Source organism: Oncorhynchus clarkii, chromosome 14 (assembly GCF_045791955.1).
Source record: "Oncorhynchus clarkii lewisi isolate Uvic-CL-2024 chromosome 14, UVic_Ocla_1.0, whole genome shotgun sequence".
Lineage (NCBI taxonomy): Eukaryota > Metazoa > Chordata > Actinopteri > Salmoniformes > Salmonidae > Oncorhynchus > Oncorhynchus clarkii.
In genome coordinates this window covers 8,562,501-8,580,157 of record NC_092160.1, presented here as the reverse complement: position 1 = coordinate 8,580,157, position 17,657 = coordinate 8,562,501, and the positions used below count along the sequence as shown (strand labels likewise).

At 42.6% G+C, this 17,657-nt stretch overlaps 1 protein-coding gene across 2 annotated transcripts in view; it reads right to left on the bottom strand.

Annotated features, from left to right (window-relative positions):
- Positions 1 to 805: 805 nt before the first annotated feature.
- Positions 806 to 17,657, bottom strand: part of LOC139365950 (centromere protein I-like) — a 23,917-nt gene continuing 7,065 nt past the window's right edge. For both annotated transcript variants that reach the window (XM_071103012.1, XM_071103013.1), the window contains exons 10-20: positions 9,456 to 9,576; positions 9,085 to 9,179; positions 8,763 to 8,880; positions 8,491 to 8,555; positions 8,082 to 8,191; positions 5,780 to 5,915; positions 5,400 to 5,524; positions 4,670 to 4,718; positions 2,208 to 2,426; positions 1,537 to 1,578; positions 806 to 1,349 (exon numbers count right to left, since the gene is read on the bottom strand). In XM_071103012.1, the coding sequence (XP_070959113.1) occupies positions 1,206 to 1,349; positions 1,537 to 1,578; positions 2,208 to 2,426; positions 4,670 to 4,718; positions 5,400 to 5,524; positions 5,780 to 5,915; positions 8,082 to 8,191; positions 8,491 to 8,555; positions 8,763 to 8,880; positions 9,085 to 9,179; positions 9,456 to 9,576 (1,224 nt within the window). In that variant the 3' untranslated portion in view covers positions 806 to 1,205. The remainder of the gene's footprint in view (positions 1,350 to 1,536; positions 1,579 to 2,207; positions 2,427 to 4,669; positions 4,719 to 5,399; positions 5,525 to 5,779; positions 5,916 to 8,081; positions 8,192 to 8,490; positions 8,556 to 8,762; positions 8,881 to 9,084; positions 9,180 to 9,455; positions 9,577 to 17,657) is intronic.

The window sequence follows — 17,657 nt, the reverse complement described above, 5'->3', positions numbered from 1 at the left end:
ATATGTTGAAAATCCATATCCACAAACAGCCATGAAAGGCTACTGTATTTGGAGCATCCTTGTCCTGTGATATAGTCTAATTAGGATACTGTATAAAGGATCTTATGCATTCAGGCAATGTTTTCAACCATTCAAAACAAGAGCCAAACAAAACAGATGCAGGATAGTTCCAGACACCCATGGAGACTATGAGGTGACAAGGGTCTCTTTAAATCAGCCCATTAACACAGCATTCATTTTAAAATATTCATCCCCTGTGAGTTGCCATCACTGCATGATAATAACTGTATTTGTTGAAAGGAATTCTAATATTAAAAGCACACAGTTAAAAACAGGTTACAGGAGCTAATGCAAACTTTCACCTTTGAAATTGAGGTACTTAGTTTAAACAGCAGGAAATAGAGCCTGAGAGCCTGACACAGCAATGGTCCAATTATGATGGATTGGTGGACAGTCAGCAATGTATGTGAAATTGACCATTACATTGACATTGGTCTACTACTACGTTGAAAAAGAAAATAAGCAATGTGCTGAAATAATTGACTCAAATTGACACGAATACAGCTATAATACATGCAGTGTAAACACAGCAGACCTGTTAACCCCATTGTCAGTAATGGTGGTGCTCAGAGGGGAAAGTCTGTGGTGGCACAGTGAGAATGGAGGGTGTGTCTGGTTGCCCTGCAACCCAGCATGTTCCAAGGTACTGTAGCTGGAGAGTGTATTAACTATCCAGATGGAACCCTCAATTAAGGGAAAATGTTGTTTTCCAGATGGTGGAGACAATAACTGCAATAGACGCTGATGATTTCACCCTTAATGAATTCTACAAATGGTTTTTAATAGAAAGGATATTCACATTTTAAATTTACTAACAGATCAGGGGGATGCTTTTGTCCAAAAAAATACAAATGAGATAAAATGCATTCTTATTAATGTGCAAGTTGCACCGAAATGATATAGATAGGTAAGCTATAGAAGAAAACAGACAGCACCAAGCATAATTCAAATATGGACAAAACTAAATAAAATGCAGTCAGGATTAAAAATAGTGGCTATTTACAGAGAAAAAGACACTCAAGTCTCTTGTGAATCTTTCCTTGGAGAATATGGCAAGAGATAAAATATGTACAAGTATTTTACAACAGGGAGAAGTGTCAGAGTCTTTTGTGTTTTCTGTTTCATCCTCCCGTTAGGCATGTGGTTTACCTGCTTGTGGGCTGGCTGCCTCTTTGGCCACTGATCCCAGCCACAGCGCGCCGGTTGATGCTACTTTGGACAAACTGTTGGAGGCCCTGAAAGCCCTGAGAGAAGAGGAACTCCATGTACCAGTTCCACGGCTTCGCCGCCTACAGACAGAAAGACAGACAGCTTTACAGACCATCAACTACATACAGGCCATCCAGGACTCCCATACCTGAGCCTGTGGCTCGCTGATCAATAGAAATGATAATGAAAAATGAATGGCACACTTCAAACGCACATCAGTGCACGTACATTACAAAAAAAACGGAAGAAGTAATAAGACTGTGGTACCTTTATGGAATTGAAGTCTATGTCCTTCCTCTCTGGCCAACACTGATAAAGAGAGAATTATTCATATTCAACAGTTACCCCCCTCAGTAGAACAGTGTTGCAGCGGTTTCGGACCAAAAGGTACTTGGATTATTTAACATGATGAAAACTCAAGTCTCATGCAACACCCATGAATAATAAACTGTGATTCTGATCTTCTATGAAATATACATTTATACCACATTCATCCCCTTGTCCGACCTTAAACTTGATTAACTCAACTGGAGAGGATGGCTGCTCTCTTGAAGTTTGGAAATTAGACTTCATATATAAACTGAGCACAGGTAGCCTAGTGGTCAGAGCGTTGAGGCAGTAACTGAAAGGTTGCTAGATCGAAACCCTGAGCTGACAAGGTAAAAATCTGTCGTTCTGCCCCTGAACAAGGCAGTTAACCCACTGTTCCTAGCCCGTCATAGTAAATAAGAATTCGTTCTTAATAACTGACTTGCCTAGTTAAATAAAGGTTAAATAAAATACATTTAAAAAACAGTTATGTGGACATTTATGGAAATTATATACAATATATATATTAGTTTCACAGATGTGAACATTATAAAATGCCTGGCAAATTTCAATATGTAAATCACAATGCAAATCAAATGATCACGAAAATGAATTAAATCTAAACTCACCTTGTGGTGAAAGTCGAGGGCACAGCCCAGGAAGGCAGGGTGGTGGTTGAGGTCAAAGCTGGTCCAGGGCTCGGGCACTTTGCTGAGAGCCAAGAGCTCCTGGTCTACCTCGATGGCCATGCCTGGCAAGAACATCTTGGAGTTCCACAGGCAGCTCACCATGAAGAGCAGGTAGTGGTTAAACTCCTGGCACGTCTGCCTGCTGATGTGAAATGCCTGCTGCAATCGGGGGATGACAAGAAAGAAGAGGGGAAAAGGGAGCAATGGAGATATAGTTTAAACACTTAATCAGCTTGTGGCACATGCTAAATGAATAGCCCATCTTGTGGAATTTCACAGGGTCGGGTTTTGCGTGGTTAAATCTTGGGGTCCATTATCTCCAATGTTTGCACCAATCTACATGCCGTTTATCGGATCCATTTTTCTTGTTAAGTCTGACATTTGGGATAAACATATTGCGTGTCTCAACCCAGAGACACACACTGAACAAAAATATACAGTATGTAAATGAGTCACAGTTCATATAAGGAAATCCGTTAATATTAATGAATTAATTAGGCCATAATCTATGGATTTCACATGACTAGGAATACAGATATGCATCTATTGGTCACAGATACATAAAAAAGGTAGGAGCGTGGATCAGAAAACCAGTCCATATCTGGTGTGACCAACATTTGCCTCATGCAGCGCGACATCTCCTTCGCATAGAGTTGATCAGGCTGTTGATTGTGGCCTGTGGAATGTTATCCCACTCCTCTTCAAAGGCTATTAAAAGATGCTGGAAATTGACGGGAACTGGAACACGCCGTTGTACACATCGATCCAGAGCATTCCAAAACATGACTCTGCAGGCCATGGAAGAACTGGGACATTTTCAGCTTCTAGGAATTGTGTACAGATCCTTGCAACATGGGGCCGTGCATTATCATTCTGAAACATGCAGTGATGGCGGAGGATGAATAAATCAAATCAAAGTTTGTCACTTGCGCTGAATACAGTGAAATGCTTACTTACAGGCTCTAACCAATAGTGCAAGAAAGGTATTAGGTGAACAATAGGTAGGTAAAGAAATAAAACAACAGTAAAAAGACAGGCTATATACAGTAGTGAGGCTATAAAAGTAGCGAGGCTACATACAGACACCGGTTAGTCAGGCTGATTGAGGTAGTATGTACATGTAGATATGGTTAAAGTGACTATGCATATATGATGAACAGAGTAGCAGTAGCGTAAAATAGGGTTTAGGGGGGGCACACAATGCAAATAGTCCGGGTAGCAATTGCGTTCATTGCCCGTAGCTTATGCATGCCCATACCATAACCCTACCGCCACCATGAGGCACTTTGTTCACAACGTTGCCATCAGCCAAAACCGCTTGCCCATACAATGCCATACACGCTGTCTGCCATCTGCCCAATACAGTTGAAACCGGGATTCATCAGTGAAGAGCACACTTCATTGTGCCAGTGGCCATCGAAGGTGAGCATTTGCCAACTTAAGGCGGTTACGACGCCAAACTGCAGTCAGGTCAAGACCCTGGTGAGGACGACAAGCATGCAGATGAGCTTCCCAGAGACGGTTTCTGACAGTTTGTGCAGAAATTCTTTGGTTGTGCAAACCTAGTTTCATCAGCTGTCCGGTTGGCTGGTCTCAGATGATCCCGCAGGTGAAGATGCCGGATGTGTAAGTCCTGGGCTGGCATGGTTACACGTGGTCTGCGGTTGGGAAGACGATTGGACGCACTGCCAAACTCTCTGATATTATGTTGGAGGCGGCTTATGGTAGAGACATTAGCATTCAATTATCTGGCAATAGCTCTGGTGGACATTCCTGCAATCAGCATGCCAATAGCACGTTCCCCAAAGCTTAAGACATCTGTGGTATTGTGCTGCATGACAAAACCGCACATTTTAGAGTGGTCTTTTGTCCCCAGCACAAGGTGCACCTGTGTAAAGATAATGCTGTTAATCAGCTTCTTGATATGCCACATCTGTCAGGTGGATGGATTATCTTGGCAAAGGAGAAATGCTCACTAACAGGGATGTAAACAAATTTGCGCACAAAATTTGAGAGAAATAAGCTTTTTATGCCCCATAATGACAAAGCAAAAACAGGTTTAGACATTTTTGCAAATCTATTCAAAATTTTAAAAAATGAAATATTACATTTACATACTGTATATTTTTGTTCAGTGTAATTGGCAGCACCTACTTGAAAATAAAATTTCCTTCATACACTAGAATTGGCATACAAAATAAAAAATGTAATTTATGTGTTTTTGGTTTGAACAAGTAACCACCTAAATTGGCTTTTCTTTATCAGCACTTAATTCTAATAGTTTTGTTCATCATGTGGACGGGTAGAAGTGGCCACTTGAGGAGCCTTGAATGGCTTGATTATGCAAAAACACTTAAACATACAAAGCAGAAAACGTATCTTAAAGTGAGAACTTTCATTACCTTGGTCTCCTGTTGTTGACACTTAGCAGAGGTCAGATTTGTCTTGTATCTGAAAAAACAGCAATGACCTTAGTCGTCTGTTTAAGGGTAGAAAAACAACCACATTGCTTTCCATGTTATGTAAACAACATCTATCCTAAAGGCCATTTATTGCAAGCAGAATATTTTACGATAAATAAAACAACAACCATAGTCGCAGTAAATGTATATCAGACCAGATCTTTGGCCTGTTTTATTAAAAGCAGTGCTCTTTTGTCATGCTATAGAGGTATGTTTTATGTGTAGCACTTGGTTGAACTGTTATACTCAGTATACAGAGGATACAAGCAATTTGTGCGACAAGATATTCATGCTTCAGTAATGCATGCCGTTTGCATTCTTCATGGCCTTAAAACACTTTCTCCGGGAAAATGGATCTTAGTGCAATTCTGCATCCTGGACCCTTCATTATCATGAATCATAAATGCAATGTTCTGGCGTGCTGCATCAAGACTGGTTACCATTCACTTCAAATATAATATAATATAATATAATATAATATAATATAATATATATATATATATATGATAAAGTTTGACATCCATGTTGATGCTTTGCACACGACATTACAGTGATGGTTTGTGAGTGAAAGATGACATGCTAACGTGATGGTGTCGAGTCCCAGCATCAACGCCGTCAGACCTGGTGTTGACATGACCGTAACGGGGTTGACGTCACCACTCCTCCCCACCTGTACATGATGTAGCTGAGGCGGTCCACGCTGACGGGGTCGGTGGCGAACAGGGCCGGGTAGAACACTCCCGCAGGGGGCATGACCACGAGGGGGAGCCCGTACTTCAGGAACATGTTACACACCTGCACGGCACGCACCGAGGCACAGGGACACACACGTCAACACCACAGAACGAATATCTTAAGTCTCTTTTTCTAAATGGAGCATGAATATATAAAAACTGACATAGTGCATTCTGCTTGTAATGAATGCGATTACGATGATCAACTGCTTATAAAGATCAAACATTTTCCTTTGTGATCACTAGAGGAGTGCACGGTATTTGTATTTTCTTTATGTATTAAATGAAATGTATTGGCATAATCTGGATTGATTACCGTCTCGTAGAAGTCCAGGATGAAGCTGAGGAGCAGGGAGTGGCAGCCCTCTAGCTGCAGCCCCACTGTGGCCAGGCGGCCCACGAAACGCACCAGCTCCATGACAGAGTCCATGAAGCCAGACAGAGTCATGTTCCTGGGAAGGCAGGGTACTTACATACTGTAAACCTTTATACAACACAAAACACTGGCCATAATATGAGGGAAGCGCATGAGTCGCAATGATGCATGGGACTACTGAGACCGGTCAAAACGGGGTCTTTGCCCTTGGATCATATGAATTTCTCCTTCAGATCTTGGTTAATGCAATAAAAGACTATAACCAAATCAGCGCTGAGTGTGAAGCAATGTGGCCGGGCGTTATGAGATGCACACACACTGCAGTTCATTCCGATGCTGCGTTCCAAAGGACAGTGCTGAGGATATACCGAGGAGGTTGAGAGGAGGCGGCCAACCACACACTACAGCCATTGATTTAAGCATCGCGTTTCATTGAGTTTCCCTCCAGAGATTAAGTTGAAAATGGGAAGGGAATAAAAATGTATTGGAGACCTCTTTAACCTTGATGGGTTCGGATTGGGCATTTGTGAAGAGTTAGAAATCTGGAGAGGAAGACAGTGCATTCCGAAAGTATTCTGACCCTTTGACTTTTTCCACATTGTTACATTACAGCCTAATTCTAAAATGGATTACATACATTTTTCCCATCATCAATATACACACAATACCCCGTAATGACAAAAAGGTTTTTAAACATTTTTGCAAATGGATTAAAAAAAAAAAAAAACGGAAATATCACATTTAATAAGTATTCAGACCCTTTACTCAGTACTTTGGCAGTGATTACAGCCTCGAGTCTTCTTGGGTCTGACACAACAAGTTGGGCACACCTGTATTTCGGGAGTTCCTCCCATTCTCCTTTGTAGATAATCTCAAGCTCTGTCAGGTTGGATGGGGAGTGTCACTGCACAGCTATTTTCAGGTCTCTCCAGAGATGTTCGATCGGGTTCAAGTCCAAGGATGTTCAGAGACTTTTCTCCGAAGCCACTCCTGCGTTGTCTTGGCTGTGTGCTTAGGGTTTTTGTCCTGTTGGAAGGTGAACCTTCGCCCCAGTCTGAGGTCCTGAAGCAGGTTTTCATCGAGGATCTCTCTGTACTTTGCTCCGTTCATCTCTCCCTTGATCCTGACTAGTCTTCCAGTCCCTGCTGCTGAAGAACATCCCCACAGCATGATCTTGCCACCACCATGCTGCACCGTATGGATGGTGCCAGATTTCCTCCAATCAGTCAACCAAATGTATTTATAAAGCCCTTTTTACATCAGCCGATGTCACAAAGTGCTGTACAGAAGCCCAGCCTAAAACCCCAAACAGCAAGCAATGCAGAAGCATGGACGTGATGCTAAGCATTCAGGCCAAAGAGTTCAATCTTGGTTTCATCAGACTAGAAAATCTTGGTTGTCTTTCTCGAAGGTTCTCCCATCTCTGTCAGAGTGACCATCGGGTTCTTGTTCACCTCCCTGACCAAAGCCCTTCTCGCCAGATTGCTCAGTTTGGCTGGGCGGCAAGCTCTAGGAAGAGTCTTGGTGGTTCCAAACTTCTTCCATTTAAGAATGATGGGGGCCACTGTGTTCTTGGGGACCGTCAATGCTGCAGAAACTTTTTGGTACCCTTACCCAGATCTGTGCCTCACCACAATCCTGTCTCGGAGCTATACGGACAATTCCTTTGACCTCATGGCTTGGTTTCTGCTCTGACATGCACTGTCAACTGTGGGACCTTATATAGACAGGTGTGTGCCTTTCCAAATCATGTCCAATCAACTGAATTTACCACAGGTGGACTCCAATTAAGTTGTAGAAACATCTCAAAGATGATCAATTGAAAGAGGATGCACGTGAGCTCAGCTGAATACTTATGTAAATAAGGTATTTCTGTTTTTTGATTTTTTTTAATACATTTGCAAACATTTCTAAAAACCTGTTTTCGCTTTGTCATTATGGGATATTGTGTGTAGATTGTTGTAACATTTTGTATTTAATTCATTTGAGAATAAGGCTGTAACATAACAAAATGTGGAACAAGGGAAGGGATCTGAATATTTTTCAAATGCACTGTATGTCTTTAACTCAAAACAGTTACGGGGCTGAGGTGCTGGAAGTGTGAGTGAGTGACAGTGAGTGAGTGACTGAGTGGGACAGGGACGTGTCTGAGCGAATGAGTGGGACAGGGATGCATCTGAGCGAGTGAGTGGGACAGGGACGCATCTGAGTGAGTAAGTGGGACAGGGACAGTGAGACTCACATGGGTGTGTGGCTGTTTAGACTGATGTCCAGGCCATCCTCCAGGGCATACACAGAGTGCCAGGTCAGCCACTTCAACAGCATGTTGTTCAGACAGTCAATCACACTGCACTAGAGAGGACAGACAACAGAGGGGTGTTGGAGTTTAAACATATTCAAAGTGGAAAAAAAACAAGAGGGATAGTTAGAACTACAACGGGGTCATGTTCATTAAGGCACAATGTAGCAAAACTTGGTCAAACGTAGTTGCTCCCCGTTTCAATACGTTTTCTTCTGTTTGGTATGAAATGAATACGACCCGGGATTAGACTGCTGATAGCTGGACTGTACATGGATATGGTGGTATGATGCAATCTTCTTAAGTTTGATTCAAAGCAGGATCTATTTCCAGGGATTCTGTGTACTATTACCTTGAAGAAGAGCGTGGAGGTGAAGAATAGCTGCATGAGGGGCTCAAACAGAAGTTGGCTGATACCTGGGAGAGATGGGGAGAGTAATGAACTCAACATTCCTAACCATGCAATCCCCAGCACATTGCAAGCTGGCAGCATATGCCAGGAAGCCTGGGAAACGTAGTCACGTGCCCCCCCCCTCCCCCCGTTACAGTTCATCTGTTTAATTAGGGGAAAGAAAGACTGGAGGAAATGAGCGTGAAGCAGCCAAGCAAACAGGGCCTACTCACAGGAACTGGGGACCACAGGGATGTCACTCAGCAAGCCTAGGATCTGGGGGCGGAGGAGTGAACCATCCCAAACGTTCAGGAACTTGTAGAGGAAGCCCTCTGTGCTGGAGAAGCCCTCCTGAGGAGGAGGGGGGAGACAAAACATATGCATCTCAAATTAGCGTTTGACTGTGGCATAATTTATGAATGAACAGAAGGGGAGAAGTGAGAGCAAAAAAGAGAGAGTTTAACCCACTCTTATAGATACAGATCTGGCAAAGAGGGGAGGGGAACGGGAGGTGAGAGGGGCCTGGATGGCGGCGATGAGGGGGCTAAGGCTCACCTGGAGGAAGTGCTGTGTGGAGAGCAACCTGTTGAGGAAGTGGAGTGCCTCGGACGAACTCCCAGAGCTCCCGTCCCTGCTGCAGTATAGAAACTCTGAAACACCCCAAAAAAAACATGTTTTATTTTTTATTAAATAAGTGATGATGAGACAGATTTTTTAGTTCTACAACATTGACACCAAAACTCTTTCTTTTCATAAAAGCTTTTCAGACTATTGCTTTATGCCTACTGGGAATTGATGAGGGTCCATTTGGAGGGTACACAGATTTGATTGTTTTGGGCTTTTTTCTTTATACTTCCCTCTTTCACGATATAAGAGACAATGAGGGAAGACGTAGTGGTTGGTGAATGGTTAGTTCATGGTTTTACCCTCATGGAGGGCGTGGCCCAGCCAGAAGTTGAGTCGGAGGAAGGCGGAGTCATCCTGTACGTAGTCCAGGTAACAGAGGGCCAGACTGGAGCCCAGCAGAGAACCCATCTGGGATGGGAGCTGTGGAAGAGGGGGAGATTATTATTAAACCAGTCAACATACACACATACACACACACTCAGTATGAACCCCATCAAACCCCACCACCCTTAAAAACACACACTATCATTATACTCATGAAACCCACCAATTAACCACAAACACAGAGACCATCAAACTCCAAAGTTCCATCATGTTCTGAACAGCTTCATGTCAGGAGATTAGCATTATATTATTGAAGTCTTCATGTTATTGAATAAGAGGATCTCTGTTGCCAGTGTCCTTGTATTCATTGGGTGAGCAATCTTTCTGTCACTGACTGGACTAAATCTGTCACATCTACTAATCCTCATACTACAGCCATCATGGATATGTCTGTTGCAGGCAGCATTCAGACATTTCTCCACACGGAGTGGTCTGTCTGTTGTGTGAACAGCTGCCTGGTAATATGGGAACTTAAGCATAATAATTAAGAAAAAAATAGACCGATTGTCAACAGACATGGCTGAGTCTTCCCATAACTAAGGAGCAACGGCATCAGTCGTCTGAGAAACTACTGCTTTTAATGATTGGGGGGGGGGCCTATCTGTAGGAATCAGTGATCCCTCAACGATGCCGCTGCTGATTTGTTTGCACTGCATGATCCAACAGTACTAGCTGATCTGTTTGTCTGACGTCCTGCACAGCGTTAGTAGCCGTGATGCCATAAAAAGTAGTAAGTGCTGTCACAATGGCTTGTTGCACACGGCTCCTTGAGGTAGAGCTGGGACGATAAACAGCAAATGATCGACACATTTTGCTGATATCATTCATTACGATAAGTAGCCTATATTAGAAAAATGTGAAGTTTGAAATGAAATAAGTGTGCTAATATGGGTGATTTTTAATGGGACAACTGATGGCTACAACCATCAAACTAGTAGTAGTTTAAAGTGGGGCTGGGTGATATATCGAATGAAACCGATTAATTCAAATGTATGTTTTTGTGCGATATTCCAATTGCAAGTATCGCAATATTTTTTGAATAAAGTGTTTATGCCCACATGTTTTCATGTTCTTTTTGGTTCCTTCACTCCTGTGCGGTGGTCAATGACTGTAGGCTGTGTGTACCTTCCAAGCACCTTCTCAAGATCACTTCTTCCTCTATGACAAGCAGTTTCAACTCACAATTTTTAATTGTATTTATTCATTTTATTTATTTGTTCACCCCCCCCCCTCCCTTTCGGAGGACAAAAATACATTTTACACACCTGGCACTTCATTTTGTTTTACAGTAGTTACATGACAAGAAAAGTTATTTGATATACATCTATACTGAACAAAAATATAAATGCAACAATTCAACGATTTTACTGAGTTACAGTCAGTCAATTGAAATAAATAAATTGGGCCCTAATTAGGCCTCACATGACTGGACAGGGGCACAAACTTTGGTGGGCACAGTCCCATCCACTTTGGAGCCAGGTCCAGCCAATCATAACCAGTTTGTCCCACAAAACGGCTTTATTACAGATTGAAATACTCCTCAATTTCATCAGCTGTCCGGGTAGATGGTCTCAGATGATCCCACAGGGGCGGCAGGGTAGCCTAGTGGTTAGAGCGTTGGACTAGTAACCGGAAGGTTGCAAGTTCAAACCCCCGAGCTGAGAAGGTACAGTTAACCCACTGTTCCTAGGCCGTCACGTCATTGAAAATAAGAATTTGTTCTCAACTGACTTGCCTAGTTAAATAAAGGTAAAATAAATAAAGATGAAGATGCCGGATGTGGAAGTCCTGGGTAGGAGTGGATACACTTGGTCTGTGGTTGTTCAGTATACAGTCGAAGTCGGAAGTTCATATACACCGTAGCCAAATACATTTAAACTCAGTTTTTCACAAATCCTGACATTTAATCCTAGTAAAGATTCCATGTCTTAGGTCAGTTTATTTTAAGAATGTGAAATGTCAGAATAATAAGAGATGATGCTTTTATTTCTTTCATCACATTCCCAGTGGGTCAGAAGTTTAGTATTTGGTAGCATTGCCTTTAAATTGTTTAACTTGGGTCAAACGTTTCAGGAAGCCTTCCACAAGCTTCCCACAATAAGCTGGGTGAATTTTGGCCCATTCCTCCTGACAGAGCAGGTGTAACTGAGTCAGGTTTGTAGGCCTCCTTGCTCGCACACGCTTTTTTAGTTCTGCCCACACTTTTACTATGGGATTGAGGTCAGGGCTTTGTGATGGACACTCCAATACCTTGACTTTGTTGTCCTTAAGCCATTTTGCCACAACTTTGGAAGTATGCTTGGTGTCATTGTCCATTTGGAAGACCCATTTGCGACCAAGCTTTAACTGATGTCTTGAGATGTTGCTTCAATATATCCACATAAAGCCTCCCCTATTCTCCTCCAAAGATAACAATGGTCATTATGGCCAAACAGTTCTATTTTTGTTTCATCAGACCAGAGGACATTTCTCCAAAAAGTACGATTATACTGTGTTAATACTTGCGTACTATTGTTTGTACAGATGAACGTGGTACCTTCAGGCATTTGGAAATTGCTCCCAAGGTTGAACCAGACTTGTGGAGATCTACACATTTTACACAAAGCATGTAGAGATCTGTAATTTTTATCATAGGTACACTTCAACTGTGAGAGATGGAATCTAAAACAAAAATCCAGAAAATCACATTGTATGATTTTTAAGTAATTCATTTGCATTTTATTGCATGACATAAGTATTTGATACATCAGAAAAGCAGAACTTAATATTTGGTACAGAAACCTTTGTTTGCAATTACAGAGATCATACGTTTCCCTGTAGTTCTTGACCAAGTTTGCACACACTGCAGCAGGGATTTTAGCCCACTCCTCCATACAGACCTTATCCAGATCCTTCAGGTTTCGGGGCTGTCGCTGGGCAATACGGACCTCCAAAGATTTTCTATTGGGTTCAGGTCTGGAGACTGGCTAGGCTACTCCAGGACCTTGAGACGCTTCTTACTCCTTAGTTGCCCTGACTGTGTGTTTCGGGTCATTGTCATGCTGGAAGACCCAGCCACGACCCATCTTCAATGCTCTTACTGAGGGAAGGAGGTTGTTGGCCAAGATCTTGCGATACATGGCCCCATCCATCCTCCCCTCAATACGGTGCAGTCGTCCTGTCCCCTTTGCAGAAAAGCATCCCCAAAGAATGATGTTTCCACCTCCATGCTTCACGGTTGGGATGGTGTTCTTGGGGTTGTAATCATCCTTCTTCCTACAAACACGGCGAGTGGAGTTTAGAACAAAAAGCTCTATTTTTGTCTCATCAGACCACATGACCTTCTCCCATTCCTCCTCTGGACCATCCAGATGGTCATTGGCAAACTTCAGATGGGCCTGGACATGCGCTGGCTTGAGCAGGGGGACCTTGCGTGCGCTGCAGGATTTTAATCCATGACGGCGTAGTGTGTTACTAATGGTTTTCTTTGAGACTGTGGTCCCAGCTCTCTTCAGGTCATTGACCAGGTCCTGCCGTGTAGTTCTGGGCTGATCCATCACCTTCCTCATGATCATTGATGCCCCACAAGGTGAGATCATGCATGGAGCCCCAGACTGAGTGTGATTGACCCTCATCTTGAACTTCTTCCATTTTCCAATAATTGCGCCAACAGTTGTCTTCTCACCAAGCTGCTTGCCTATTGTCCTGTAACCCATCCCAGCCTTGTGCAGGTCTACCTGATGTCCTTACACAGCTCTCTGGTCTTGGCCATTGTGGAGAGGTTGGAGTCTGTTTGATTTGAGTGTGTGGACAGGTGTCTTTTATACAGGTAACGAGTTCAAACAGGTGCAGTTAATACAGGTAATGAGTGGAGAACAGGAGGGCTTCTTAAAGAAAAACTAAACAGGTCTGTGAGAGCCGGAATTCTTACTGGTTGGTAGGTGATCAAATACTTATGTCATGCAATAAAATGCAAATGAACTACTTAAAAGTCATACAATGTGATTTTCTGGATTTTTGTTTTAGATTCCGTCTCTCACAGTTGAAGTGTACCTATGATAAAAATTACAGACCTCTACATGCTTTGTAAGTAGGAAAACCTGCAAAATCGGCAGTGTATCAAATACTTGTTCTCCCCACTGTATGTGTGTTTAACTGCACGTGACATAATTCCACCTTTCCCATTCGTAATATCATTAACAAAGATACACATCTTAAAAAAAGAATTATTCCATGAATATACAAAATGATTTAAATACAAATATTTGAATTTAACCATATTATTTCAGAGCTGCCCAGTGACACAGGCCTAGCAGACGAGCTAAATTACTTCTATGCTGGCTGAGGCAAGTAACACAGAAACATGCATGAGAGCATCAGCTGTTCTGGACAACCGTGTGATCACGCTCTCTGCAGCCGATGTGAGTAAGACCTTTAAACAGGTCAACATTCACAAGGCTGCAGGGCCAGACGGATTACCAGGACATACATGTACTCCAAGCATGCGCTGACTAACTGGCAAGTGTCTTCACTGACATTGTCAACCTCCCCCTGTCCGAGTCTAATACCAACATGTCTCAAGCAGACCACCATAGTGTTTGTTCTTAAGCACAGTGACTAAGGTAACCTGCCGAAATGACTACCGACCCGTAGCACTCAAGTCCGTAGCCATGAAGTGCTTTGAAAGGCTGGTCATGGCTCACGTCAACACCATTATCCCAGAAACCCTAGACCCACTCCAATTTGCATACCGCCCCAACAGTTCCAGATGATGCAATCTCTATTGCACTCCACACTGCCCTTTCCCACCTGGACAAAAGGAACACCTATGTGAGAATGCTATTCATTGACTACAGCTCAGTGTTCAACACCATAGTGCCCTCAAAGCTCATTACTAAGCTAAGGACCCTGGGAGTAAACACCTCCCTCTGCAACTGGATCCTGGACTTCCTGATGGGTAAGGGTAGGTAACAACACATCCGCCACGCTGATCCTCAACACGAAGGCCCTTCAGCGGTGCGTGCTCAGTCCCCTCCTGCACAATCATGACTGTACGGCCAGGCATAAAGTTTCAACGACGACACAACAGTGGTAGGCCTGATCACCGACAAGTTAGCCTATAGGGAGTGTAGAGACTTGGCCGTGTTGTGCCAGGACAACCTCTCCCTCAACATGATCAAGACAAAGAAGATGATTGTGGACTACAGGAAAAGCAGGACCGAGCACGCCCCCATTCTCATCGACGGGGCTGTAATTGAGCAGGTTGAGAGCTTCAAGTTCCTTGGCATCCACATCACCAACAAACTATCATGGTCCAAGCACACCAAGACAGTCGTGAAGAGGGCACGACAAAACCTATTCCCGCCTCAGGAGACTGAAAACACTTGGCATGGGTCCTCAGATCCTCAAAAGGTTCTACAGCTGTACCATCGAGAGCATCCTGACAGGTTGCATCACTGCCGGGTATGACAACTGCTCGTCCTCCGACCACAAGGCACTACTGAGGGTAGTGCGTACGGCCCAGTACATCACTGGGGCCAAGTTTCCTGCCATCCAGGAACTCTATACCAGGCGGTGTCACAGGAAGGCCTCCAGCCATCCTAGTCATAGACTGTTCTCTCTGCTACCGCACGGCAATCGGTACCGGAGCGCCAAGTCTAGGTCCAAGAGGCTTCTAAACAGCTTCTTCCCCCAAGCATCTAATCAAATGTCTACACAGACTATTTGCATTTGTTTTTAAGTCCTGGATTTCAAGCCAATCTATATTGTTGTTGGATCTGATTTTAATAGCTAAAATTGATGGCCATAATAGATAGATATGCCGACAGTGGGCAACCTTGTTTTACTCCTCGACAGTTTAGAAGTAGCCATTATTTACTATTTTACACCTGGGGTTACTTATACATAACTTTAACCCATTGTATAAGACATTCTACAAAATTAAAATGGTCTAGACATTTATATATTAATTCTAGTCGTACTTGATCAAAAGCCTTCAAAATCTGCTATGAATACCAGACCTGGTTTCCTAGATTTTTCATAGCATTTTATTGATTAAAATACTTGTCTTATATCCAATGTATCTTCCATGAAAAAACCTGTCTGATCAGGATGAATAATATCCGACAACTCACTATTTGCATTTGAGGTTTGGTCCAACAGAATCGGTCATTAGGACAACGAAAACACATTGAGACATTATTTTACTGGAATAGAGGAAGTTATCCTTTTTTATTTTATAAATAATACAAGACATACTTACAAACAACAACTACATCACACCTGCCCAGACCCACCATCTCCAGCATCACTTGACGCCACATGGCGTAGTCCACGGACCGAAGTTCTTAAAAAAAGCATTTGACCTCTCCATTGCGTTAAAACATTAAAAGGGTTAGAAAGGTTAACTCCTCAAATTGTGCACAAAGCAGGCACTGCAAAAACAGGAGTACCAAGGAACATTGATTCTGGAAATGTAATACTCAGTTTGTGTCGCACAGTATTGCGGTACCACGTACCGCTAACAGCATTTTAGCCAAAGACTGTTATACAAGCTGTCTCGTCTGTTTTATAAAAGCGCAATAAGCACAAAACACAATTAGATAAGGAATTGGCGACATGTTCTGAGAAATCATGTATGCCACTCGATTTAAACATCTGAACAAAGTGGACAGGCTAGCATGCTGTTCAAGCAGTTGGAGACGGACAGATGGGTGTGTTTATAACAATTAAACTGTTCTACCTTGTTAACTAGCAAATAGATCCAAGTTGGCTGAAATAGCTGGCTACTCACTAACACGTGGGCTTGTGCTTGAGAGATTGTTTATGAGACCTGTGTTCATTTTCTATACCGGTGTTCATTTTCTATCATGCCTACTACAAGAAGTTAGTCATTATTAGTGAATGTGCATTATGCATGGTTGTGGTTCAATCTCAAACAAAAAGGGAATTTTCAGACTTCAAAGCCTGATCAGTGATTATTGCAACAACAACAACAACATGCCTTTAAAAAGCAACAAATCCCTTTTATAGTGTCAAAATTGACTACAAATTGTAAATAGAATCATTTTGGTCATAAAGTCAGTCTTGATTAAAACTGAGTTTGGAACATCCGTGCATCAATGTGTACATGAAGGTTGGGTTTTGATTTGACAATGTACATGTGGCTACTAACATGGGGTGAACAGCTGCAGTGATTGCTCACTTTCCAAGGTAAGAACCTTATACCAACGGTCAAGCATGGTGTTGGTAGTGTGATGGTTTGGGGATGTTTTGCTGCATCAGGACCTGGACGACTTGCCTTAACACAAGGAACCATGAATTCTGCTCTGTATCAGAATTCTACAGGAGAATGTCAGGCCATCCGTCTGTGTGCTGAAGCGCAGCTGGGACATGCAGCAAGACACTTATCAAAAAACACAAATCAAGTCTACATGAAAATGGCTAAAAAGAAACACATTTGAAGTTTTGGAATGGCCTAGCCAAAGTCCAGACCTAATCCCAATTGAGATGTGGCAGGACTTGAAACGAACAGTTCATGCTTGAAAACCCACAAATGTCGCTGAGTTATAGCAGTTCTGCACGGAAGTGGGACAAAACAGCGATGTGAGAGACTGATCAACAACTACAGGAAGCGTTTGCTTGGAGTCATTGCAGCTTAAGGTGGTACAACCAGTTATTGCGTGTAAGGGGGCAATTACTTTTTTCACAGAGGGACATAGGGTGTTGCATTACTTTGTTTATGAAATACGTAATTGTTGTGTTATTTGTTCACACATGGTTTTGGTTGAAGATATAATAATTCAAGTATAAAAAAAAAATATGTAAAAGCAAAGAAAATTAGAAAAGGGCCAAATCATTTTTCACAGCAGTGCATCTGTTTCGATCAGGTCAATGTATCTGACAAGCAAACAGTATTTGCGAGCGGCCATTTTGTAATTGTCAACAATTTATAACTTTTTCAATGTGGCTCCATGTGATACATCTTTGTTGGCCAGTTAATTAATAACTTGGGATAAACAAACCCTGATAAAGTTTGTAAACAGAGCAATGACAAATTTAGAAAACAAAACGACATGGAGAGAGCTCATGAATCTGTTTTATGGCTCCGGATAATAACAAACAAATTGCACTGACAA